Genomic DNA, 24,204 nt, shown 5'->3' on the forward strand with positions numbered 1-24,204 from the left:
AAGCTATTCCTGTCGGAGGGTATTTCAAAAGTAGGGATTACTACCGAAGGGCTCATCAGTTGTTCGTTTCTTAAAAAAAATGCAAATTTGAGGCGAGCTTAACAATTTGTAATCTTAAGGATGGCTACAAACGACAACTATGACGTGGCTATTGTGAGTGTGAGCAGCACCGGGAAATGTACATCAGGCACGTAATCTGGTCGTGATTGCAGGTATTTTTCGTGCTTGCGGACGATACTGGGTTCGAAGTCTCGGGACTGGCGAATGGCGAAGCCGTGACGTTCGGCAATGACGCAGAAGCGCTCCATGGAGCCATTGCGGCTTGGCTGTAAGAGCAGGCAGCGTCCGGAGCCACGGCGCAAAAGACTCTTTATGGTGCATGCAAGATCTTCGTGGAACTCCTCGAAGAATAGACAGTCGCTGGCGAATACGAGGTCGAACTGGTGCTGCAAGTCTTCAGGCAAAGTGACGTTACGGTCCCACCGCAGCAGCTCCGCCGTGACTTTCGTGCAGTGAGCACGAGCAGAGAATACTTGCTGCGCCCTGTTCTCTTCTACGCATAGCTGCAGGTTCTTCACGGAGAGCGGATTACCGTCTGTCATAATGACGCGCTCAAAGTCGACAGGATCACAAGCCAACAGTCCTAAGCTGGCCAGACCCGCCATACCACTGCCCAACTCGCAGCACGAAACAGGTAACAAATCACCTTCAGTTCCTTGGCGTTGAACCTGCGAACAAACACCACTCGAGAGCATGAAGTACAACAGGATCTGCTCGGACGGCCATGTCCGAATGTTTCCTGTATTATCCACACCCTGGTTCACCTGGTGGCTCATCAACTCCGCGATAGTTACACGCTTCGCATCCTTTCGTTTCTCGTGCACAAATACTCTCGTCGAACTCCCCTTCTGTTTATCCACTTCTTCTGACAAGTCGTAGGCCATCCACGCGAAGTTTTCTTGCGCGAGCGGCACTTTTACCGTGTCAGCTGGAGCCTCTGGGTACAGCGGGAAGAACTCGGTGGCAATGGACGATGCTGTGGTCCCTGTCGCATCCACTGATGCTGAAGCTCGACTGGGCGTTGAGCGCAATAGCGCATTTCGCAGCACACGCCAATGACGCTGCGTCTTGTTTGACTGCGACGTAGCCATGCTTGTCAAGTTTCGAGATGATCTACTTCGTATGTCTTTGTTTTCTGAAGTAACGCAAATGAAATGTCACTATTCAGTTTAAAGACCCCGATCTTCTTCACTTCAGAGCTCAACACGTCCCCAAGAAGGTCAAGATGCCGCTCGAATCGACCATGATTTGGTGCGTTTACACTCCACCGTTGTCGCTATTAGCGCCAACCCCGCGCTCCCCTCTGCTTGGTCTTGGTAATCGCGCTTTTTACACTCTAAACGTTCTGTATTGCTGCTGTTACGCTACTTTTTCACAGCTTGGACAACTCGGAATGGATGCGCAATGGGGACTACATTCCCTCGCGTCTCGAGGCGCAGCATGACGCCGCCAACTTGTTGTGCGGAACCAAGACGCAGGCTAATCCGGAGAGTACCGTCGGTGTTCTGGCCATGGCCGGCAAGAGTGTTCAGGTGCTAGCGTCTCCGACGGACAATATGGGAACGCTACTGAGTGCTATCCATCGCGTCAAAATCGGTGGCTCCATGAAACTTGCCAATGCCATTCAAGTGGCGCAACTAGCACTTAAACACCGTCGTAACAAGACTGGCGGCCAGCGTGTCGTGGTATTTATCGGCTCGCCCATTGAGGAAGACGAGAAGCAGCTCACCAAGATCGGCAAACTGCTTAAGAAGAACAACGTGCGCGCAGTTGACAGAGATCTTTGGACCAATCACAGTGTACTGATGAGTGTTGCTGTATTTTGTGCAGATTGCCGTGGACGTGGTGAGTATGGGCGATCTGGACGCCAATGCGACCAAGCTGCAGGCCTTCGTGGATGCCGCTAGCAGTAACAATAACAGCCACCTCGTCACTGTACCAGCAGGCGTATTGCCCTCGGATGTGCTGGTGTCCTCGCCTGTGTTGCACGGAGACGACGGCGCTGCTGCTGCAGCTGCCAGCAGTGGCGGAGGTGGCAACGACGCCTTTGCGGAATATGGCGGAGTGGATCCGAGCATGGACCCGGAACTGGCTCTGGTACGAAGACGACTGGGATACTATTGATGCTTGAAGCTGTACTAATGCCTGTACGTTTTGCTATCGTCTCAGGCCCTTCGTGTGTCGATGGAAGAGGAGCGTGCGCGACAGGAAGCGGCCCAGAAGCGCGCGGCCGAAGAGGAGGCCGCTGCATCGGCGGCTGCTCCAGCGCTGGAGCCAGTTGCACCAGCCACGGAAGCGTCGTCGGCACCGGCGGAACCCTCGCAACCTACACAGTCGTCAGCACCCGCGACTGCAGCGGCTGCTTCGACTGACGCATCGTCGCCTCCACCGGCACCGGCATCGAACTTGCCGTTCATGGACCCAAAGTTCGTCAACTCGTTGCTATCCGGTCTGCCTGGTGTGGACCCGAACGACCCCAAGATTCAGGCTGCGATGGCGCAGATGGCCAAGAAAGACGAGAAGAAGGATGGAGATGAGGAGAAGAAAGAGGATAAGTAGAAGGTGAACGAACAGATCGCGTGCCGCTAACGCACCGGTAGTCAATCTCACAACGTAACTTGACTAACTTCTTGTCCATCATCGATCTGGGTCGATTCTTTAGTCCGCTCTAACTATCCATACTTCTGTCCCAGCCCTCGCCCGACCGCTTGAATTTGCGTTCTTGCTGCAGCGGAAATCTTTAAGTCCCTCAAGTTCTGATCTGGAATGGTAGGTGCTCTTAGTGCACAGTACAATGTACTGTACATGTACAGTTAGTACACTATTTGACGTGGGAAACTGATTGCTCACCGTTTTTACTGTACTTTCCTTTTGCGTTGCCGTTGTGCCATTTGTTTTTCCTCGTCCCATTTTCTCATGCTGCTCGTATTTTTAGTGAACAAAAGTGTTCTCCATCGGTCGAAAGAAGACGCGGTGTCGAACACTGTCACTTGGCAATTGGTGCCTGACCCCATCGGCTCAATCGATCGTCGATTGATCACCTTGGTTTCTTCGTTTCCCGACGCAGCGCTCCATTTTCGCAATTATCTTCCGGAGCTAAGTCCGAAGCTATCATGGTGCTTCTCTTCCAACGTAAGGACTCGGTGTTGAGTGAGGAGTCGAAGCGGTTTGTCAACTCGCTTCCCTCTACGTTCATCAACCTGTTCCGCAAGCGACGGCAACTACTGCCAGTGTGGAGCTCACACAAGTACTGCGCTATGATCAAGTCGACGTACCTGGTGTACTATCGAGCCACTAAACCAGAAGATGCGGGAGTGCCTGGCTTCTGGCAGCAAAACACGCTTAAGTATCTAAATCTGCAGAACTGCAAGATCAAGCTCATCGACGACGACTCGGCTGGCTACGTGTTTTGCATCACGCCCGAGTCTGGCAAGGGAGCCGTCTACTTCGCTGCAGACACAGAGAAAGATCGTGCCAAGTTTGCAGCTCAAGCAGCTGCAGTGCAGCACCGAATGCCGTCGTTGAATGAGTTTTGTACGCTCAAGCTACTGGGACGTGGCCATTATGGACGTGTGATCCTGGCGTCGAATACCTCGGATCGCCAGCTGTATGCTATTAAGGAGATGAAGCTCGGACAGGTGAAGGCGAAGGTGGTGTTCGCTGAACGAGCAGCTATGGAGTGGGTCGGGGAGCACCCGTTCGTGATGGGGTTGGACTACGCGCTGGCACGGGGTCGCTCCGTGTTCCTCATTTCCAAGTTCATGCAGGGCGGGGATCTCTTCCTGCATATGCAAAACAACGGAGGCAGCTTCGGTGAAGACGCAGTCCGCTTCTACGCCGCGGAATTGTTGCTGGCACTTGAGCACATGCACAACATGTGCATTCTGCACCGAGATATCAAGCCTGAAAATGTGCTGCTGGACAGCGAAGGTCACATCAAGTTGGCAGATATGGGGCTGGCCAAGAGACTGGAGTCGCGAGCTGGACGCACCAAGACCATGTGCGGTACCGACACGTACTTGCCGCCCGAGATGGTGGGTCGATACCCTGATGGCCATGGGCTTCCAGTTGACTTGTGGCAGTTCGGCTGCATCCTCTTTGAGCTGCGTGCTGGATATCCACCATTCTACTTGCCTCAATCTAGCCAGAAGAGCACGCACCAGCGGATATTGTATCAACCTGTGCGCTACCCAAACAGCATGTCATCTGAGCTCAAGAGTTTGCTGGTGGCTCTGCTCGAGAAGCGGCAGGAAGACCGACTTGGCTTCCGTGGAGGCGTCGCAGAGATTAAGAACCACGCGTTCTTCAACGGAATTGACTGGGACCAAGTGCTGAAACGGCAACTCGCGCCTCCTCTTGTGCCGGGACCGCCTGGTGAGTTCTTCGTGGCCAACTTCGATCCGCACTTCACCGAGCAGCCTCACACGATCTACGCACCCGAAGAGATCGCGAGCTGCTTTGAACGCGACTTTGCTGGTTTCGACTACGTGCGGCCGGTTCACGCTGGAGCTAACAATGCCTCGTGTGCATCCATGATGTCTGCAGCTAGGATGACAGCGTCGCCCACTTCGTCTACATGTAGTCGTGCCAGCACCAGCAAGGACATGAGCGAATGCATCGAGTCCAGCTTCGGTGAGTTCTATGAGCACGGCAACGAACAGCAGAGCGAACACGATAACCCCGAGGTGGAATTGGAGGCAGAGCTGGAAGTTGATTCGGTTCGGATCAAGATTTAAGCACGCAAGCAAAAAGATTTGTACGATGACAAAAGAATAACTATTTACTGTATCTATAATTCTTGAGTGGGATGTTGGTATGTACTTGTACTTGCGAGTTGAAACCTATTGATACCGACGAGGGGGGGATCGCGGCGTCCACTTCCGCAAGCACCTACGATATGATGCAGTCACTGCCTTGAGAGGGTCTACGTCTTTGGCCACGGATTGGTTGTTGTTGCAGTAATTGCTGTTGCTGCAGTCGCTCTTGTTCTTGCTGGTACTGACGCGTCTGTGCGTCGACCTGGCGCTTTTGCTCTTGATAGTAGCGTTCAGCTTGCCGCTGAGCGTCCAGTTCCTCCTCAGAGAACATCATTCGTCCATCAGCAGTGACAGGAATCACCTCATTCTCACTGGTTTCTCGGCTTCTGTCGTCCTCATGTGAAGGTTGTTGCTGCTCCGTGGCGCTGCTAACGTCCCGGTCGACACCGACAGGCTTCAAGTGGTGAGGAGAGATACGCGGAGACATGCGCTTATTCCCCCCACGCGCCAATTCTTCTTCTTCGCGCTGGAACTTCAGGGCTAGCAGATAATCTGGGTCAAGGTTTCCCTCTTCTTCATCCCCAAACAACCCGCTACTCGGCATGGTGTGCTCAGCAGCCCTCGTGGTATCCGTACTTGTCATCTGCTCCTCATTATGAGCAGGGGGGACACAACCCGTAAGACTCATAGCTCTCGCTTTCTGCAAGTCCCGTTCCTCATCAAGTCGCTGCTGTTGCTGCTGCGTCAAGATGTTCTGCTGCTGTTCCGAAGACGTAACTGGTCGAAATTGCGAGTCAAGATACGTTGTGTCGCCGTCAATTTCGTTGAGCAGCTCCCACACGACTGTAGGCTCGTCAAGGTATCCTGCGTCGGTAACCAGGAGATACAAGGCGCCTTCAAACTTTGGCCATGAAGCCGTTTAGAGTCAATCAGTTCGTAATCCGGGAAGAAAGCACGATTGAACGTACCTTGAAGAGCGTGGAGAAGTGGTTATTGCGGAAGAAAACGCACAGCTGGCGTTCTCGAAGACCTTCATGCAGCATCACGAGTCCGTAGTAGGTGAGTTGGCTAGCTGTCGAGTTGAAGAAGTCATCAAGGACTGGCCCTTCTTCCAACAGAGTGATGGCTGTGTCGAGCGCATCGGCATCGCTCATGTGGCGTTCCTTCATCATGGTTTGCACAGTTTGCTGCGACGGACTCTTCTTCGGAGAGTTTATCGACGACGTAGAGCCGGGGGATACCGCTGCGTTTAGCGAAGCAGGGCTACAGTCGACATCAATCGAAAGGTTATGAAACCCTGTCGTCTGCGCCGCTATCGGCGACAGGAGAGACGAAATTGCAGGTTTGACCTCCTCTTCGCCCCCATCCTGCCGCGGCGAAGTACATGACGATACCTCCGTCTCTTCCTGCTTTTCTGTATCGGTCGATGCTTTCTTATTGGATTGTTCCGTCATGAGTACACCGCGGTAGTCCACTAAACGCTCGATCAGCTCATTGTACGATTTGTTCCCCACAACTTTCAGCTGCGATGAGCCAGCACATTACAATGAGCACCCAACGTAATTTTAGTCTTCGATGCCGTTCTAGATCGCACCGTTTTTTCATCCTGGTCATCTAACAACCAGCCGTGCACCAACACTATGTCCAGCATATCAAAGGCTGCGCACGCTACCGTGTACTCAAAGTCTGTAATACTGGCACCAAAAAATGAGTCACAAAGAGCCCGTCAGAGCACCATTTTCCTCTCCTTCTACTCTTATAAACCAGTTAACTTACTTATGGAAACGTACGTTGACGTCCAGCCCCACAAAGAGACTGGGGAGCAGTTCTGTCACGTCCTTAAGCGTCTTCTCTTGCGTCAGGCGCTGCAACTCGCTCGCATTACTCAGCTACAACAGCAATAATCCAATCTGGTCAGCAATGTTTCTAAGCCCAACCTATAACGATGTTACCTACCGGTGGGTTCGTGTCCAAGAGGCGGCGATGTACGAGTTGCATGAGGTCTTGAGAACTGACGAAACCCGGTGGCTCCGCGATCCCCTCCAGCGACAACTGCCCTCGTAGCAGCAGAACGTTTGCGATGGCAAGCAGCGGACACGGCCCATTGGCGTTTTGACACACGTAGCGCACAGGTTTCCCCAGGAACTGCGTCTGCTTGACGGCGTACGCTTCGTCCATGGGGTCTCTTCACTTTTAGTACCGTGTTCTGATTATGGCTGCTGGATTTTTAGGTCAATTACATAAGGTACTTAACAAGGTTACTTGAGCGTACCTGAAATTCTAGGAAGCAAGCTAGAACGACTATGGACGGCAAGGAAGTGGATCGCGAGCGGCCGGAGCTGCACGACCCGCACGTGCCGCGGTTTCCGGTCATCTACAAGGAGCCAACATTCCAGCAGGTGCGCGACAACTTAAGCCAGGCAGATCTCATCCAGAGCGTGGCTCTGGGCGTGGTGTCGTTCCCGCTCGGTTACATCGTAGGTGCGTTGTGCTGTAGAATAAGAGGTGTGGACGTTCGGAAAAGAAAATTGACGGTTGTTTTCTGTTTTATTTGCCATTGCCAGCTCATCAGTTGGACCGCAGTTTGGCACGCCCTGGAATGTTGTTCACAGGCATCATTGGCACGCTGGGCGGCGCCATGTTGGCATATCAGAATTCGTCGCTGCGTCTACAGGGATTCGGCCGCAACGACGAGGAGGTAGCACATTATCGGCTGGAAAAGAGAGGATGAGTGGATGTGCGATCAATAAATGAGCAGGTCTGTTTGACGGGATTTTCGTGTTCATTGTCATGCTAGGACTACAACAATTATAGCGCAGCTACATGTACTGGAACCCCAGAAACTTGCTTACAAAAAGTTTCAGAGAATGCAGATTCCTTATCTCCTAAGACGTCGTCGACTCAGAAGTAACAAAACTGTTGGCACTTAAAACCGTCACTTAACAAATTGCTGAAGTAACGCACTGACAGCCAATCGCCTCTGTTGCCTTCCGCAACAGGCAGTCGGCAGCCATTAGCGAATCCCCTCGACAACACCATGGAGCACGTTGACCAGGTACCCATGACGCACCTACTATAAGGCGCAGGGAGATGACTGGCGGTAAGCGGAAGGCGACTGAGTCGACGGAAGGAACTGGAAGGGGACGAGAGCGAGTCTCGCTGTGAGGAGTGTAGCGTGTTGTCACAAGGCACTGAAGGCGCTGGCTAGCTAGTTGGTTGGGGTGATGGCCCACCAAGGCTATAATCCACACACAAATACTCGTTCATGAGTGATTGACAGTCGTAAGAAGAGAGAGACACCTTGCTCTCTCTTTTTGCTGACCGCGAGACCCGAACGAGCTGAAGTCGTTTCAACCGATTCATCACCGGCAGAACCCTTTTGGACCTTTTGAGGTCGACAAAGATGCTGATCTGCTGCAGTCAGAGAGATCGTGATCTTTCCACTTTCCTGTGCCCCTTTTAATTGTCGAAATACTCACCCCTTTGTGTTTTTCGCTGGGAACAGACTGAGAAGGCCTACCAAAAGCAGCAGGGCGTGTTCCTTGCCAGCAAGAAGTTTGCCGGTAAGAAGAAGGGCCCTCGTTTCTACAAGGAGGTGGGTCTGGGCTTCAAGACCCCCAAGAGCGCCATCGAGGGCCAATACGTGGACAAGAAGTGCCCGTTCACTGGCAACATCTCGATTCGTGGCCGTATCCTCAAGGGCGTCGTTCTCTCGACCAAGATGAAACGCACGATCATTGTGCGTCGTGACTACTTGCACTTCGTCAAGAAGTACAAGCGTTTCGAGAAGCGTCACAAGAACGTGGCTGCCCACCTGTCGCCTGCCTTCCGCGTGAAGGAGGGTGACGTCGTCACCATCGGCCAGTGCCGCCCGCTTGCCAAGACGGTGCGCTTTAACGTGCTGGAGGTCGAGCCTGCCTCGGAGACCAAGCCCATCAACGTGCGCAAGCAGTTCCGCCAGTTTTAAGTGTTCGTCGAGCGAACAACTGGTTGGGTGTCGGGCTATAGCTTGTAGTGCGAGCTAAACGACTGTCAATCCAATGATAATCAGGGGTTTCACAACAATTATCCTGGTCGGCATTTTCTTTCATTGATTAATGGTGTCCGCATCCTTCTGACACCATTGAAAGCGCTGTAAAAAAGTTATGTCCGCATCCTTCTGACACCATTGAAAGCGCTGTAAAAAAGTTATAGCGCACGAGTCATGTGCCATGAACCAAGATCGCTTTCATTAATTCTGTGAGTATCTGACCTTTCTGCACCAAGAAGGGTCTGTCGGCTTAGAAATGCATACAAAGAAGTCGCAGCACGTCAGCTCAGCGTTTAAAGCAATGCCTCGCTAGAACTTCCCACAACATCGACGTGATCTTCGTCGGTTCAACGTCTTTCAGTTCGACAAAGCGTACATTTCCATTTCAGTCAAGTGAGTTCTGTCCGTTGTCTAGCTCCACTACTTGAATACGCTAAGTTCGTCCTCAAACTCGTCCTCGCGCTCTTCTGACAGCAGGAACGAGCTCAGATCATTCGGGTACTTTTGTGGCTGACCAATTAGACTGAGTAGCACCGGCAGTAATACAAGACCGTGGAAGCAACCCAGCACAACAATGCCAAAGTACATCCGGAAGAAATACACGCGGAACAACATGGACGGTGCAAACGCTAGTACACCAATGCCGCAGAGCTTAGTGAGTGTGATTCCTGAGAAAACTGACGCGCCAACGCTGGTCAGAGCATAACGAGTGTGGTCGTTGCCAGTTGTTCCCAGGTGATGCCTCCCCGAGAAAGAAAACTGATGAGCCATATGCACGCAAAACTCAACACCGAGTCCAATACAGGCGAGCAAGTTCACGACCGATACAGCGTTGATAGACGTCTCAGCACCCGGTCCAGCTAGAAGATTCCACACGAAAAGGAAACCCAATAGCGAGAAGGCCATCGAAAGCACACACAGAGTAACCACAGTAGTCAATCGCAAGCTTCCATCCATGAGCACAAATACCGCGCCAAACACAACAGCTAATGACAGCAGCACACTCTGCAAAGCCACTCCCTGGATGTAAGTGTACTGTTCTTCAAAGACGAAGACAAGAGCGTACGGGAATGCAGTTGCAGCTCGACCAGAACTCCACCGACTCGTCACGTCGTGCAGATAAAAGTACGAGTTCACAAACATCGACTGATTGCGAAGTGCGTTCAGCTGGAAGCGCATTCGAGAGCCAACGATGGACACGCTGCTATCGTCATCAGCCTTTGGCTCTTTGAAGATGATGTCACCTTCATATTGCGCACCACACAGGCCAAAGTGCTGACAACATGTCGAATCAATTGAGATGCCAGTAAAATTCTTCACCAACGGGTAGAACAGGGCGTTGGGAGTCACATTGGCGACCATAGGCGCGCCATATCCGTACTCGATGGCCGTGAACACGTCCTCTCGCTCCTTATTCCCAATGTCTGCCAACTCATAAGGGAACGGATCCATTGGCTGCACTGGACAGTCACAGAGTCCCTGATCGATTTTGTCGTGAAGGAAAAAGCGCATTTGTCGCCACTGGTTGAACGTGTGCAGCCACGAGTGAATGGGCAAGTCGATGTACTGCCGAAGACCTGAAAGCTCGTCTAAGAGCACGTTCACATCTCGCTGCAGATGCGCATCTGTGTAGTCCACATCGCTGTCCAGAACAACATACGCTGGAGGCCCAGCCTCGCCAAGTGCCGTCTGTTTCTTGAAATACTCGTGAAGATAAAAGTCAGTAGGCACAGCAAGTTCTTGCTCCAGTCCTAGCGGCAACTCGGACGAGCCGAAAGCGCTTAGCGTCAGAGTTAAAACTGCTGTTACAAGCACCACCACTTTCGTAGATCGACGCAGCAGAAACGGAATGTACGTTCTCTCCACAAAGCGCTGAATAAGACCAGCACAACTTGGACGAGCCAAATTTCCCGGGTCTGGAGCATTTTCGTCGACAAGTAAGTCGTACTGGTAGTGATCCTTGGACTCGACTCTTCTCTTCCCCTTCACTGGCGGCGTGAGCGTGAGCTTCTGCTTGACCCACGGGAATAAATCATATCGACGAGCACGCACACGACGTGCGTCTAGCACAAGTGCCGACGCGAGCCACGTCATCTGAAGCGCAAAGTTAGCGGCAACAGCCAACGCGGCCACAACACAGAAGCTCGTTAGCGCCGGAATGCGGGTGAGTGCGCCCACCAAGAAGGCCAACGATTCCGCCATAGCCGCAACGACAATCGAAGGACCCACATTGGCCATAGTTTCTCCCATAACTTGCTTCAACATCAACAGCTCGTCTTCGGCTCGATCACGTGTGTTGCGCTTGGTATCCAGCGTTGCAAGACCACGAAGAGTTGCCAATCTGTCGAACTCGTTGGTTAAAATAAACATATTATCCACACCAATGGCAAGTACCAAGAACGGAACGACTTCCAACGTGATCATCGTCACCTCCATCTGCAGTAGGGTACAGCTTATACCCATAGCAGCACCAAGTGAAAGCAGTACAATAAGAATACCTGTCAATCCGAGTCCGAAACGTGATCGTACCGGGTCCGAAAACTTACCCAGAGACGCCGACACGTAGAGGAACATGACGAGGTAGCTGACAACCACAATGAATGCATTCTGGTTTGTCTGTACCACCAACGAATCCGCAACTGACCGCTCCGCCATGTACGTGAGCCTCATGCCGTCGACACCAGCATCTGCCAGCTCCGGGTCTTCCACGCTGTCCCAGATAAATTCTCCACTTGTATTTCCTCCAGAAGGCTTCAAGGACTCGGCTGCCTGTTCTGCAATAAGGAGAAACACTTCCTTTTCCCATAATTTAGCATACCGTGTGAACGTCTCGTTCTCTGGGTTATTATTCAGCAAAAACGTGACCATCAAAGCCTTGGCTTGAGGTGTAGCTTCTCCACACGGGTCTGGGTTCTGATGACACTCATCCCTCGATAACCCGCCAAATACGACGTTTCTCATCACTGGTACGCCATTTTGGTCCATGCAGGGGGAATGGTCTTTAAGTACGGGGTCTGTCGTCTGACAGGCTGTTGTGAGCTTAATGTCCGGGTCATGTTGAAGCAAAGTGGAATTGGTCAGCCAGTACTGGAACGGACTGGTGATCAAACACCCTTTGCCCTTGATCGGTCGGTAGCAGAAATCCTCCAATGTGAGCGAAACGTTAGCTTCGTCTTGGCTGTACACGACGGCGTTTGTGATTTGGGTCTGCACTTTGGCCATCTGCACCAGAAACTGCCGCTGGACCAAATCGTGGTTGGCGTCACACGTCGCAGGGACCAACTCTGAGTCTGAGTTGGGGTTTGTGTCTCCTTCGACGTAGAAAATGAGCTGCTGGATGCGGAAAAAAGGTCCGAAAAGCTCATCGAAGCGCGTTTGTTCCCGAGCCGCGACGCTGTTGGGAGGCACCCAGAGTCCCTGTGGATCGGTCTGCAGCTGCATGTTGAGGAGTCCGAGACACATCACGGCACTACAGATTAGCGCTGAGAGCGCCATGAGCACGGGAGACCCGCTGCAGACCGAGCCGAGGCGGTAGAATACGCGCATCAGGAACTTGGGGAATGATGGAGATTGAAGCTGCGGTTAATGTGAATATTGGCCAATTAAAAGAAGAGGCTGGCCCTTGGGTGAGGGAAGCGAAACAATGACAGACATGCATCTACATGTGCAGTAGTCGACGCGATCGTTGCTCACTATTCGGTATGCTCTTCTAGCCGAGACATCGCAGCACTTTGATCGCACGACAAGCGACATGGAGCCGATTTCTTCGGCAGAAGTGCTAGCGGCTGGACCTTAACGTCGAATTCGGAAATGGGGTGCAGTCTTTGGAGAACCCTGCTTGTTTTGCGAAAGCTATTGAATCGACTTTACGAATAATCAGCAAGCTAAGAGTCGATAGAGTAAAGGCTGCCATTGCAAAGACACTCGAACAACCATGCAATGCACTTCACAATAGCAGGATCAGACTTTTGTCATGTTGGTGCGGTAAATAAACGCCAACGCTCTCCAATTGTCCTACAATAGCACCAGCAACAAAATTGCTGTCTCCTTGTCCTGCACTACAGCGCGGTAAGTCGAGCTTTTTAGATAAAATACCATTACCAAAGTGCGAGGTTGACGTGCTTGAAACTGGCGACCCAGGTGACCTGAGTCGCCTGGGCCATCACCCACGTGCGTGTAGCCGGGACTAATCCACTTGTTTTCACTATGGGCCACAGCTTGACAACTATTAGTCGTGGAAGATGGCGATCGTTCAGCAACAACCAGTCCGCAAGTCGCCACCAAGACCGCAGAGCCAAAGGCCCAGCAAGACACGTTACAATGCACAACACACTGCAGCCTCCACCGCCGTCAGCGCCCCCCATGACCAATGGCTCGTCGTTTCTGCGCAAGTCTGGCCATCTGTACAAGAAGACGGGCCTGGGTCGGTCCTGGCGTCCGCGCTTCTTCTCGCTCGAGGGCACAGTACTCTATTACTACAAACGCGAAGGTGACTCGGTGCCCAAAGGCATCGTGGTGCTCACAGGCTGCCACATTCGCGCTACCAAGGACAAGAAGCTCTACAGTTTCCGCATCTCGCACCCAAAGACCTCCAAGGTCTACGATCTAGCTGCCACACTGCCCAGTCGCACTGAGGACTGGATCCATGCACTCACACAGGCGTCCACCATGGCGCAGACCGCCAGTTCCATTCGACAGCTCACGTCCACCACGTCCAGTAGCGATGTGCTGCTGCCTTTGTTTTCATCCCACTCGATGCTCGTGGATCCATCCGTGACGGAGCTCCTGAAGGCCCCAGGGGCGGCTATTCCGGACGAACATCGCGACAGTATGGAAGGATTATTGGCCGAGTTCGTGACGCAAGCACGAGACGATGCAGACGGATGGAAGTTCCAGACTGAGCAACGAGACGTCAAGGCCTACGTGCGTCATGCTTCGAAGGTCGGAACCTTCAAGGGAGTGGGTTTTATCGCTCATCACCCACACAAAGTACTCCAATTGATTCTGGAACTATCAAAACGACCCACATACGACCCACAGTTGCTTGCCACCCAACGTGTGCACGTCTTCAACGACCACACATGGGTGGATCATTTGACCTACAAGGCCGTCTTCCCAGCGGCAGGTCGAGACTTGGTCAACTTGACCCACTGGCGTGTCCTTCGAGACGGGTCGATTGTCGTTGTGGCCACTTCCGTTGAAGACGACAGCTTCGTCAAGAGCCAGGAGCCCCAGATCGTTCGTGCAAGAGCTGTCATGGCTGGGTTCTTACTTACACCTAGTAAAGACTACGCAGGCGTGGACGCCACATACATCACCAAAGTGGATTTGAAGGCAGGAATCCCTGCCGGTCTCCAGGCCAAGATGCTCATCAAACAAGCATTCGTGGTCGACGGACTGCGTAAAGCTCTGGATGAGGACGAGAGTCCTCGGCAGTGGGAGCGTGTCACAAACGCCACCTTGTTCGGGATCTCCACGACTGATTGCGTGGAAGACGAGGAAGAAGTTTACTCGATGCGATCGCAGTCGGCAGATGTCCATGATCAGGAGGACCACACTGAGTCTTTGTCTGGTCATCGTCCCAGCGTCGTTCCTGAAGAAGGATTCCCTGCCGTCCCAGAAGAGTATAGCGAGATTATTGAGAAGGCTGTGGCTCGAATGGAAGCTGAGATGAACGATGAAGCGTCCTGGAACTTCATCGGAGACAAAGACGGGGTCAAGGCCTACACCAAGGTGGATGGCTCACTGACCGCTGCTAAAGGTGTAGGCTATTTGCCGTATCATCCGCGTGCCATCTGGGAGCAAGTGGCTGACGCCGCCAAGAGGAAGCTCGTGGACCCTCAACTCGCACTGGGTATGAACTTGAAGTCCTTGGACGCGCAGACCAACATCGACTACCTCGAGTACAAGTCCATGTTCGTGGTTGCTGGCCGAGATTTCTGTAACCTTGCGCATTGGCGTGTGCTGCCTGGTGGGACGATCATTGTGGTGGTGCAAAGTATCGAAGATCACGAGTTGTGTCCTCTTAAAGAGCCTAAGGTTGTGCGTGGTGACCTGCATCTGGGCTGTACCAAGATTGTGCCCAACGCAGCGTACGACGGTGCCAAGGTGACCACGATGGTCAAGACAGATCTCAAGGGCAACATCCCAGCGCGCATCGCTGGAAAGGCAGCAGCGGATCAGCCGTTTGTCATTTCTCGGATGGGTGACGTGATCAAGGCCAGACGAGACCTCGACCAGATCGCAGCTCAAGGGAAGCTGACGAACACGCTGCTCGAGTTTCCCCAGACCCAGAAGCGATCGTCCTCATTGGGCTCGGCGAAGCTCGGCAGCCCTGTAGCCAAGAACGGAGTGAACCACCTGACTAACAGTACGCCACAGTTGGTTCGTACTGCGTCTCAGGTGGCTGCTAAGCCTTTGCATGTGGACACGCTGTCAACCCCAAACGGGAAGGCTTCGTCTACGAAGGAGGTGCAGCAGGACAAGCCAAAAGCAACAGAGGCAGGTGACGTGATGGATCTTTCGAAAGCGGACAAGAATACGATCAGTGACGTGGCCATGTACGCGATTCAATTCGGAGGCGCCGTATTGGCCCTGAAAACTGTCGGTCTTCCTACCGCTGTGCACTTTGTCGCTGTGATCCTGCTGATCCTGTTCTTCGCACTGAAACTCCAGCTTGGTCCAAGTCACATGTCACCTCGAAGAAAAATGATGATCTCTACGTTTGGACCTCCAGACAGCGGTATGATTCTCGGTACTCTTCAGTTGGACACAACCAAGACGAACCAGTACATTGCAGATCGACGAAAAGATTCCAACTGCCACCTCACTATCACGCACATTGTTCTGCGTGCTCTTGGTGAGGTATTGAGCAAGGCTCCGTCAGTGAATGGCCACTTGGTCTTCGGTAATTACTACCCGGCACCAACCGTGGACATTTCTTGCCTGGTTGCAGTGGGTGCTGGAAAGGACTTGGGAGTTTGTCGACTACCGAAAATCGACAAGATGACGTTGCAGGATGTGGTCGATCACGTTCGTGGTGACGCCACCAAAATCCGCAGTGGTCAGGACAAAGGACAGGAAGACCGGAACAAGATCATGAGTGCTTTGTCGACGTGGGTTCTCCGTCCGATGGTCAACTTTTTGGGCTGGCTCGGTAGTGCTTGTGGCTTCCGAATCCCTGTGGTGGGGGTGGAGCCGTATATGTTTGGAGCCTGCTTGGTGACGTCTGTCGGTATGATGGGACTGGATATGGCCTTTTCCCCCATTACACCGTACTCTCAAGTGCCGATGCTCGTGACTATCGGGTCGATTATGGACAAGGCTGTTGTCGTGGATGGGAAAGTTGAAGTGCGTCCAATATTGACGCTAACCACGACTATCGACCACCGTTACATTGACGGATCGGAGGCTGCTCGCATGGCCAAGACTCTCAAAGCTATCGTGGAGGATCCGAACTTGCTTGAGGCTGTACCAGGCGCTTAAGAAGGTGTCGTAATGTCTTCACCCTCCGTGGGTATTTCCAACTCGTAGTTTTTCCAGTGGAAGAGAGCTCCAGTTTCACGCCAGCTATTTTATATACTAGTATTATGAATGCACTGTTGCGTTTCAACCCTCGGAGACTTCTGTAGAGTATTGCACGCCCTACTCATCCGTTCGTTTGCTGCTGATAGTCGAGAAAACGGAGCTGGTGCGTTGTTCACGACGCTCAAAGATGTGTTGAATCTCTTCGAGTTCCAAGCCTTTTGTCTCTGGGAGTTCCTTCCACAAGAACGCGAAACCAAACAAGGCGATCGATGCGTACAGCCAGAAAGCGCCGAATACGGACAGCTCGTCCACAATCGACAAGAAGGTAAACGACACCAGCAAGTTGGTGATCCAACACACGGAAGTTGCCACACTCAACGCAAAGCTTCGGACACGAAGTGGATAGATCTCAGCGTTGATGGTCCAGGGCATGCAGCCTATTCCACTGGCGAAGAAAGCCAAATAGACGAAGAGGGCGCCCAAGATGGTCCAGCCAGGAGCTCGACTGTCTGTCGGACAGGCCTGGAAAGACCAGTTCGACGTTGCACATGATCCCTGCGTGGTTGACGCAGCATTGCCTGGCATACACAAGTTGGCATTCGTGGGGTTGGATACTGCGAAGATTGGGTCGGGAGAGCCCTCGGAGCAGAATCCACATGCAGCGCTGGCCACACAGTCGAAGCACGTTGAGATGCCTGAGCATTCACCGATACCTGAAACCTCCATGGACTGCATCTCTGCAGCGTAAAAGCTCCCTCCGAGAGCCACCAACGAGAAGAAGACGCCAGCCAAACTACCGAGTGTAAGTAGTCGACGACCTGCGCGGTCCACGAGGTAGATTCCGACAAACGTAAAGATAAAGTTGCTGAAAGATACAAGCGCGGAGAGCCAAATGGCAGTCGTGGGGTTGGTGAACCCAGCCATTTGAATGATGGTAGCGCCGTAATACATCACCGTATTGATACCGCAGAGTTGGGCGAGAGCCTGGATGGAACACCCGAGGATCAACGCACGAATGACGGCAGGGCTCTTCAGTTCTTCCCATACGTTGCTGTCTTCGTAGCGATCGTGTTCCACTTCATCCTCCACGTGGCTGAATTCTACTGAGACGTCCATTGTTCCTCGAACTTTAATAAGCGAATCCCAAGCTTCTTCCTTCCGTCCTTTACTCATGAGAAAGCGTGGGGTCTCTGGCAATGCCAGGAAACCGAGGAACTGCAGAAATGCAGGGATTGCTGCCAACCCGAGCATGTAGCGCCAACCTTGGTCAGCATCGGCGAGTATTGCATCCAGAACACAAGCAAAGAATTGTCCACCAGTGACGCACGCGTTATTCAGCGACACGAGTTGACCACGGACGTCTGGAGGTGAGACTTCGGCGATGTAGAGTGGTATGGTCATTGATGCGAATCCAATCGCTAAACCGACGACGAGACGCCCGACGAGCAGTTCTCCGAATGAATGAGCAGATGCCATAAGTACCGACCCAGCAGTGAACATGGCGGAGGAGAGGAGAATCACTCGACGTCGACCGAATACGTCGTTGCCACAACTGGATAAAGCAGCGCCGATGATCGCACCACCTACTGCAGCAGACACGACGCTCTCGCTCTGAAGATTCGTGAGGTCGAACACCTCGGGGCTTTTAAGCAGCACCAAAGCACCTGAAATGACACCCTGAAGACGAATAGATGCACATGTTGCAGGGTGAGGCTGAGGTATTGCAAAACATTGAAAACATTATCAACATACCGTGTCGTAGCCGAAAAGAAAGCCGCCGATGGTGGAGCAGAGCGTGAGCAGATACAAGTAGAGCGGATTGCCCTCTTTTGGCAGCAGTGTATCCGCTTTTGGCAACAGTGGCGCGGATTCGTGATCATGAGACTTTCGCATCGAGCATAGCGAACTTCCGGCCATGTTGATGTCTGAAGCTGGAGATGGCTACACGTTTCTTATAATATAGTGCGTCAGAGGTGGCGAAATTGCAAATGATCAGATGCGAAACGGACCGGCAGAGTCTGTTTCTTCAGCTCCCAGCGTCACATACAGATCAGCCAATAGCATGAGCTCGAAATGGGTTTCTTGCAAATCACGACTTTGTTCCACGACAACGAGCGATGCGCTGTCCAAGTCTGTCGCTCTCCAAGGACATCGTTATTTGTGAAAAGTATCTTTGCGAGGCCGGAGCCTCGACATGAAAAAGCTCTTAGCGAGATTTACCCTAAAAACTGGCACGTAATACATACCGGTAGGTGATAATTATCGACGTCAGGTAAATTGCCAATTTAGTAGTGTGCCAGTTTAGTAGCCGCTTTGTTTTCAACCAGTACCGACAATGTATCTTTTCGAAAACTTATTTGATTTGTCAAAAAACGATATTGGACGTTTTTGTACGAAAACCTCAAGGTTTAATATCCTAGAGCAACCCATTCCCGGCAATTTCGACTGGCAGTCCACATTAAAAGAATTAACAGTTAGGTTTTTCTATAAAAAACCTCGCATGTGTGATTGGTCAATGTCCATACTGAGATGGAGACAATTGGTTTAAATGAGTTCACTTTTGGATTTGTATGCACACGGATTGAAAGTAATTGACGCGAAAATGGATTTAATTGCTTTTAGTGATATACCACTAGATTAAGCTCAATTTGCGCTTTTTCTAGTATATTTTAAAGTTTAATTCTGATTATTTTGATCAAAGCGAAAAAAAACTCCACTCCTCCGTAAATTGATAGTTCAAATGGTCAGGTATTGGCAAAATTGGCGGGAAATTTGTTCATATAAAATCGTGCTGACGCTACGTAAGTAGAGCTTTCAGACTAGCTCAACCACAGGCCCGTTGGAGCTGTACGACCGAGGTTATCTCCGATTTGAAGAACTGTTAATTCTTTTCGGACCAGACAAGTACATGGTACCAGGATCGTCAGAGGCCAACCATTGGCCGATGACACAGCTTCACTATAGGTGACTTACAGATTGTAAATTTTACTCAAGCTTAGTCTACCTTTAAATACATTCAGTTTACAAACCTTAAATTGGCTACTTCGTTTCCTTAGACAAAGAGACCTGTGGACTACTGTTCACTGAGAGTTTGTATACCCCCGGAAGCCAACTTCCTCAAACGCAAGGTGCTGTGTGATCCCGTCACACTTGGCAGCACTCGTAGTCGATCCACGCCAACGCGGGTGGGATACCGGGACCTCTCTGAGGTTCGTTGCCATGGATAGGAACGACTTCTTTGATCTGAGCGACTCACAGCTCGACATTAATCCGATAATTACTTTTGCATCTATGGGCAAAACAAAAAAATGGTGGTGCATTTCATCTATACATTGGTGATTATCCCCGAAGTCAGAAGGTACCAGGGCCGAGCGTCACAACGCACGGGTTTATAGAAGTACTTACAATCGCTTTGCAAGCTGGGGCGACGAAAAAGTTTGATGCCGCAGTGCGAGTTTGACTGTCGCGAGAGTGTAGCCCCTCCGATCCTCTTGAACCATTCTTTACTGATAAGGATTTTGTTCAATTGGCAAGCGCTAGCCGATTTTCTACGACCCGCTGGACGGCACTTCATGGTCATAACGCGCTTGACGAAAGAATCAAGCGCGAGGTGGTGGATGGTAAGTGACATCCGCCAAGAACTCGCTGGGGATGCGCACGATTTATTAGGAGCCCCAAGTTCTGAAGCCAATCAAACTCGGCGATCCACGTCGCTGGCTACTGATCGAACCAGACAGGTAAGACGGTATCTGTAAATGCATGCTACCGTGTAGGCTTCGACGTACGCTGGCTGTGCGAGAACACAAGCGGCGATAGGAAGAGAAGCTAACAATTTGAATTTAATTTCGGATTTTCTACTATCTACACAAGTTAACCGGTGTTCACCCACGGTAACTTCTCCTGTGGTTTCTGAAAGTGCAACAGGTTATTAGGCCCTATTAAAGCAAGGAAACGTAAGTAAAATGACAATCCATGTTGGTCGCGTGCCAGACGCGTTTAGGCCCCTGCCGGGACCTCTTCAGTGACTTTATCAAAAGGAAAGTGAGGCTATTCTACCAGGTACTCTGCCAACAATCAATCATAACCAGTCCATATTCTACGGGAGCAAGGCGTAATTACACGAGGTATAAATCATCTCGTGAAAAGCCCAGTACCTACGAATTGGTACTTCAACAAGCCGCTCAACTGCGAGACATCCGTGCTCAACTTGAGCACCGTGATGCATCCCGTTCTGGTGGCACTCGGTTCTTGGCCTCGTACGCCCTCACCATGTCCAGAACGTCCTTCACGTCCCGTGGCTCCCATGTATCTCTCCAACGAATACGAAGTCGAGCCTGATCTCGGTTCGTCTTCAGGGCTTCATAGTCCACTACCCGCTCGACACGTTAGAGTGTCGAGCCGTGCGCGTCGCGCGGCGGCGGGGGTGGAGAGATATGGTCAACCCCAGGATGACCATGGCTCTCGCGCTCTGCACCAACGTGGCGTCGCTCTGGAACAATCCCAGAGCGCGGAGCTCGCTGCCTTGCAACAGCAGCTACGCCTACAGAAGGCGCAGGTCGCTTTGAACATCCAAGTCGCACTTGGATCGGAGCTGAGACACCCCCGCGACCGCGTCGTCGTCCTCGAGTCATCAAGACTTGATGGCTCGTGCTTCTCTGAGGCTTCAGCCGCCCGACGTAAACTGTTGGATGGAGTCGCATATTGGACGGTATGTCCAACGTATACGTGTTGCCATGCCGTTCAGGTACTGTGAACGGACCGATGAAGCGCTAAGCCAGCTTGCTTGCACCGAAATCAGAAACTGCATATCGTGGCAGCTCTGTGCAACTAACAGAACTAATGAGCCCTTTTTGAATTCATTTGTGCTTCCTCTGCCGACACTGTCTACGTTCAGCTTCTATCTGTCTACATATGCTGCTATTGCGTCCTGGACAAACCGTATTACGGCTTGTTGGCGCTGGAAAAAGTCCAGTGAATGCATGCTGAATGACTTGTTCAGCACGGCTTCCTTCTCCACAGCAGGCCCGGCCTGTGCGCTGGCTGTACCCGGTACCGACGTCTTCTTGTTCGCTGTACCTGCTCTGCACATACACGGTGTTCTTGGTCTTCGCCTCGTTCCCGGAACGAAAAGCGTGTCTTTGCGTCGTCACCGTTGATACCACGTCGGTATTAGTGTTCTTCTGCGATTGTTTCGAGGCAGCCGTAGATCCTCCCCCACTTAAGGAGGAACTCACCGTTCCGATCAAGCTCGGAATCCGTGGATGCCGCATGACATTCACGTAAAGTGGTGAATGTCCTGTCGAGGCATGCACCGAGATGTTGATGGCAAACTCTGCCATCGGCAAGCCGTCGCTCCACTGTGGGAACGAGTGTGCGTAGCTCTTCAGTACGTCACCAAGCACGCAATTCACGCGCTGGGTCTGTCCGTCCGTTGCAGATGATCTGCAGTCGACATCGACAGCTGTGTTCCAAGAAGTGTAAACACTTCTTGCCAGAGCCGCGCTGGAAAGCGTAGATTACGGTCCGACACAATGTCGAGCGGCGTTCCATGGTGTCGGAACACTATGACAACAAACAGTCGTGCAGTCTGCACGGCCGTGACTTCAGCCGGTACCGCAGCAAGATGAACCATCTTCCTGAATCGGCCAACAAAGACCACAACGCCAGTCCTTCGCTTGTTGTCTGGCGGAAGACCGAAAACAAAGTCCATACAAATAGACTGCCAGCACTCCGACGGTGTCGGTAGTGATTGTAATGAACCCTGCAAAAAACACAGCAGACTTCCCGCGTTGACAAACTTCGCAAGCACGTACGTACTTGCACACCCACTTGTACTGATGGTTCCCGTAGAAGTCCCTCCTATGGCTTCTCACGACCGGATGCCCTGTCATAGGGGCATCGTGATACTCGTACATGATTCGCATACACAGATCACAATCACGCGGCACGACGATGCGATCCGCATCGTCACCCACTGCGCTGTAAAGCAGCAGTTCTTCGTGCACACGATACCGGTGTGCATGAGCCCGCAGATGTGGCGACAACTTCCGACGTGACACATCGGAAGGTGCTAAGACATAGTCTAGCCCTTGTTTCGCGTCTGTGTCACTCGCATACACGTTCTTCACGTCGTCGACCAGTGACGACGACGAAACACTTACTCGTTAGACGCCAATCTGATTGGCGTCGGCTGTCTAAACAGCGTAATCAGGCTGACGCGACAACGCGTCGGCTACCACATTCAATTCTCCAGGTTTATACTCAACCTGGAAGTCGTACTTCGCAAAGAGCGATAAGCATTCGTTGCGAGATATGCGGAGTCGTCACTGCCGTTCGCAGTGAAGCGTGGCCGGTGAAGACCACGAACGGTCTACTCCAAGTAAATGCAATGACAAGAATTCCTTGTCATGTACAGGGTAGTTATGCCCAGCTAGGTTCAGCTGACGCGACTGGTAGTAGACCACACGATCACGAGTGCCGTGATCGTGTGAAAAACAACACTTTCGAAAATTAAATTATTATTTTTTATTTTGTGTTTTTAGGTTTTAAATTGATTATTTTGAATAACGTTTAACCAATTTGTGTGCTTTTGGGTACAGCACATGTTTCATTTCTAGTTGGGTACCAAAGCTCGAGCTCCATAATTTTTTTTCGTTTTACCAGCGCCTCTCGGACATCACGAGATGGCCTCGCACAATATTCATAGAAATTTGCGCTCAGCGGGATGCTCCCTGGTCGACACAGGCAACATTCACAAGAAAAATCGTTTTGTCACGGATTTTTTTTAACGGTATTAGGCTCAATCGCTTTACTTGTAATTTCTACATTACCCGTGAATATCAATCAGCGACGACATAACGTAAATGACAGGATATACCTATTGATAAATCAAACCAGTGCCTGGTAAAATTCTGAAATAAATTTGGCGGATGCTACAGCCCATGCTTTCTGAAAGGGCTATGTGGCCAAATCATGGACTTGTGTCATGTTTCGCTAAGTTTTGTCCATGATTCTAAAAAATAAATTAAGAGGAGCGTAAAATTTATGCTGAATATGCTTGTGAAATGGCGTGACATGGGCAACCATATTCACAGTAGGGTGTGAAAATTTAAGAATGAGTGCGCTTTGGCTTTGTCGGACATTCCTCAACTACTGTATTACATGACCAAACTACCTTTGTAATTAGAGATTTTGCTGTTCTCATGTCAAGCATGGTGAAGTCGTGAAAACATAGAAACATGGAAACATGTATGTTTTTGGACTAAGAAACTGTGTCTACTCGACTAGCTTCTTTTTGCCGTTGATTTCGTCGCTGAACTTCATGATGGTACGCAGGATATCCCATCGACGGCGTGACAATCCATTGGCCGTGTAATTGCTGCCTGCTATTTTTTAGAACCGGCGCCAAAAGTACAAACAGATGAAAACCCGCAGTTATTACCGTCTTTCTAGATGGGGCTATGCACAGCCCTGATGCTAAAAGCCTTCGAAAGACTTTTCTTCACTATCTCATCTGCCAGCTCTGCAAGCATTTTGTGGTTAGCGCACTTGTTAATGCTATCGTAGCAGCACACAGTCTGCGTAGATCCACCCACCACGAGGCAGGTCCAGTGAGTTCTATTAATATTCAGCGGCAAGAAAATTTGTCCCGAACTGGCTGCGGAGATCAAACTCAGTGTCGTGGAGGAAATACGCATTCCTTTCCGTCATCACTACTGCTGCTGGTGGTGGTTACCTCTATCTCAAGCGCTCGCAAAATCATCGCAGTGTTCTTGGTACGAACCATGACTAAATCATGTACCAAAACATAATAGAAACATAATTTAGATA

At 51.3% G+C, this 24,204-nt stretch overlaps 9 protein-coding genes across 9 annotated transcripts; 5 read left to right on the forward strand and 4 right to left on the reverse strand.

Annotated features, from left to right (window-relative positions):
• Positions 1-137: 137 nt before the first annotated feature.
• PITG_10882 (uncharacterized protein) lies at positions 138-1,151 on the reverse strand (the record flags this gene model as incomplete). The annotated part of the gene is made up of 2 exons (XM_002901648.1): positions 138-891; positions 1,006-1,151. The coding sequence occupies 2 exons, from the start codon at positions 1,149-1,151 to the stop codon at positions 138-140; spliced, it is 900 nt and encodes a 299-aa protein (XP_002901694.1).
• A 112-nt stretch (positions 1,152-1,263) lies between these two features.
• PITG_10883 (26S proteasome non-ATPase regulatory subunit, putative) lies at positions 1,264-2,702 on the forward strand (the record flags this gene model as incomplete). The annotated part of the gene is made up of 4 exons (XM_002901649.1): positions 1,264-1,311; positions 1,439-1,820; positions 1,891-2,157; positions 2,230-2,702. The coding sequence occupies 4 exons, from the start codon at positions 1,286-1,288 to the stop codon at positions 2,617-2,619; spliced, it is 1,065 nt and encodes a 354-aa protein (XP_002901695.1).
• Positions 2,703-2,967: 265 nt separating this feature from the next.
• Positions 2,968-5,697, forward strand: PITG_10884 (protein kinase, putative; the record flags this gene model as incomplete). The annotated part of the gene is made up of 1 exon (XM_002901650.1): positions 2,968-5,697. The coding sequence occupies one exon, from the start codon at positions 3,174-3,176 to the stop codon at positions 4,794-4,796; it is 1,623 nt and encodes a 540-aa protein (XP_002901696.1).
• PITG_10885 (uncharacterized protein) lies at positions 5,108-6,815 on the reverse strand (the record flags this gene model as incomplete). Its single annotated transcript, XM_002901651.1, has 5 exons — positions 5,108-5,118; positions 5,190-5,718; positions 5,786-6,340; positions 6,608-6,706; positions 6,774-6,815. The coding sequence occupies 5 exons, from the start codon at positions 6,813-6,815 to the stop codon at positions 5,108-5,110; spliced, it is 1,236 nt and encodes a 411-aa protein (XP_002901697.1).
• A 305-nt stretch (positions 6,816-7,120) lies between these two features.
• Positions 7,121-7,590, forward strand: PITG_10886 (uncharacterized protein; the record flags this gene model as incomplete). The annotated part of the gene is made up of 2 exons (XM_002901652.1): positions 7,121-7,298; positions 7,382-7,590. The coding sequence occupies 2 exons, from the start codon at positions 7,121-7,123 to the stop codon at positions 7,546-7,548; spliced, it is 345 nt and encodes a 114-aa protein (XP_002901698.1).
• A 214-nt stretch (positions 7,591-7,804) lies between these two features.
• On the forward strand, positions 7,805-8,885 carry PITG_10887 (40S ribosomal protein S11; the record flags this gene model as incomplete). The annotated part of the gene is made up of 2 exons (XM_002901653.1): positions 7,805-7,872; positions 8,323-8,885. 2 exons carry the CDS (start codon positions 7,855-7,857, stop codon positions 8,782-8,784), a joined length of 480 nt encoding a protein of 159 aa, XP_002901699.1.
• Positions 8,886-9,267: 382 nt separating this feature from the next.
• Positions 9,268-12,393, reverse strand: PITG_10888 (Resistance-Nodulation-Cell Division (RND) Superfamily; the record flags this gene model as incomplete). The annotated part of the gene is made up of 3 exons (XM_002901654.1): positions 9,268-10,719; positions 10,783-11,991; positions 12,037-12,393. 3 exons carry the CDS (start codon positions 12,391-12,393, stop codon positions 9,268-9,270), a joined length of 3,018 nt encoding a protein of 1,005 aa, XP_002901700.1.
• Positions 12,394-13,053: 660 nt separating this feature from the next.
• PITG_10889 (uncharacterized protein) lies at positions 13,054-16,196 on the forward strand (the record flags this gene model as incomplete). Its single annotated transcript, XM_002901655.1, has 2 exons — positions 13,054-16,081; positions 16,171-16,196. 2 exons carry the CDS (start codon positions 13,054-13,056, stop codon positions 16,194-16,196), a joined length of 3,054 nt encoding a protein of 1,017 aa, XP_002901701.1.
• A 295-nt stretch (positions 16,197-16,491) lies between these two features.
• Positions 16,492-18,291, reverse strand: PITG_10890 (proton myo-inositol cotransporter, putative; the record flags this gene model as incomplete). Its single annotated transcript, XM_002901656.1, has 2 exons — positions 16,492-18,087; positions 18,127-18,291. The coding sequence occupies 2 exons, from the start codon at positions 18,289-18,291 to the stop codon at positions 16,492-16,494; spliced, it is 1,761 nt and encodes a 586-aa protein (XP_002901702.1).
• Positions 18,292-24,204: the final 5,913 nt, after the last annotated feature.

This window comes from Phytophthora infestans, genomic scaffold, assembly GCF_000142945.1.
Source record: "Phytophthora infestans T30-4 supercont1.20 genomic scaffold, whole genome shotgun sequence".
Taxonomy (NCBI): Eukaryota; Oomycota; class Peronosporomycetes; order Peronosporales; family Peronosporaceae; genus Phytophthora; species Phytophthora infestans.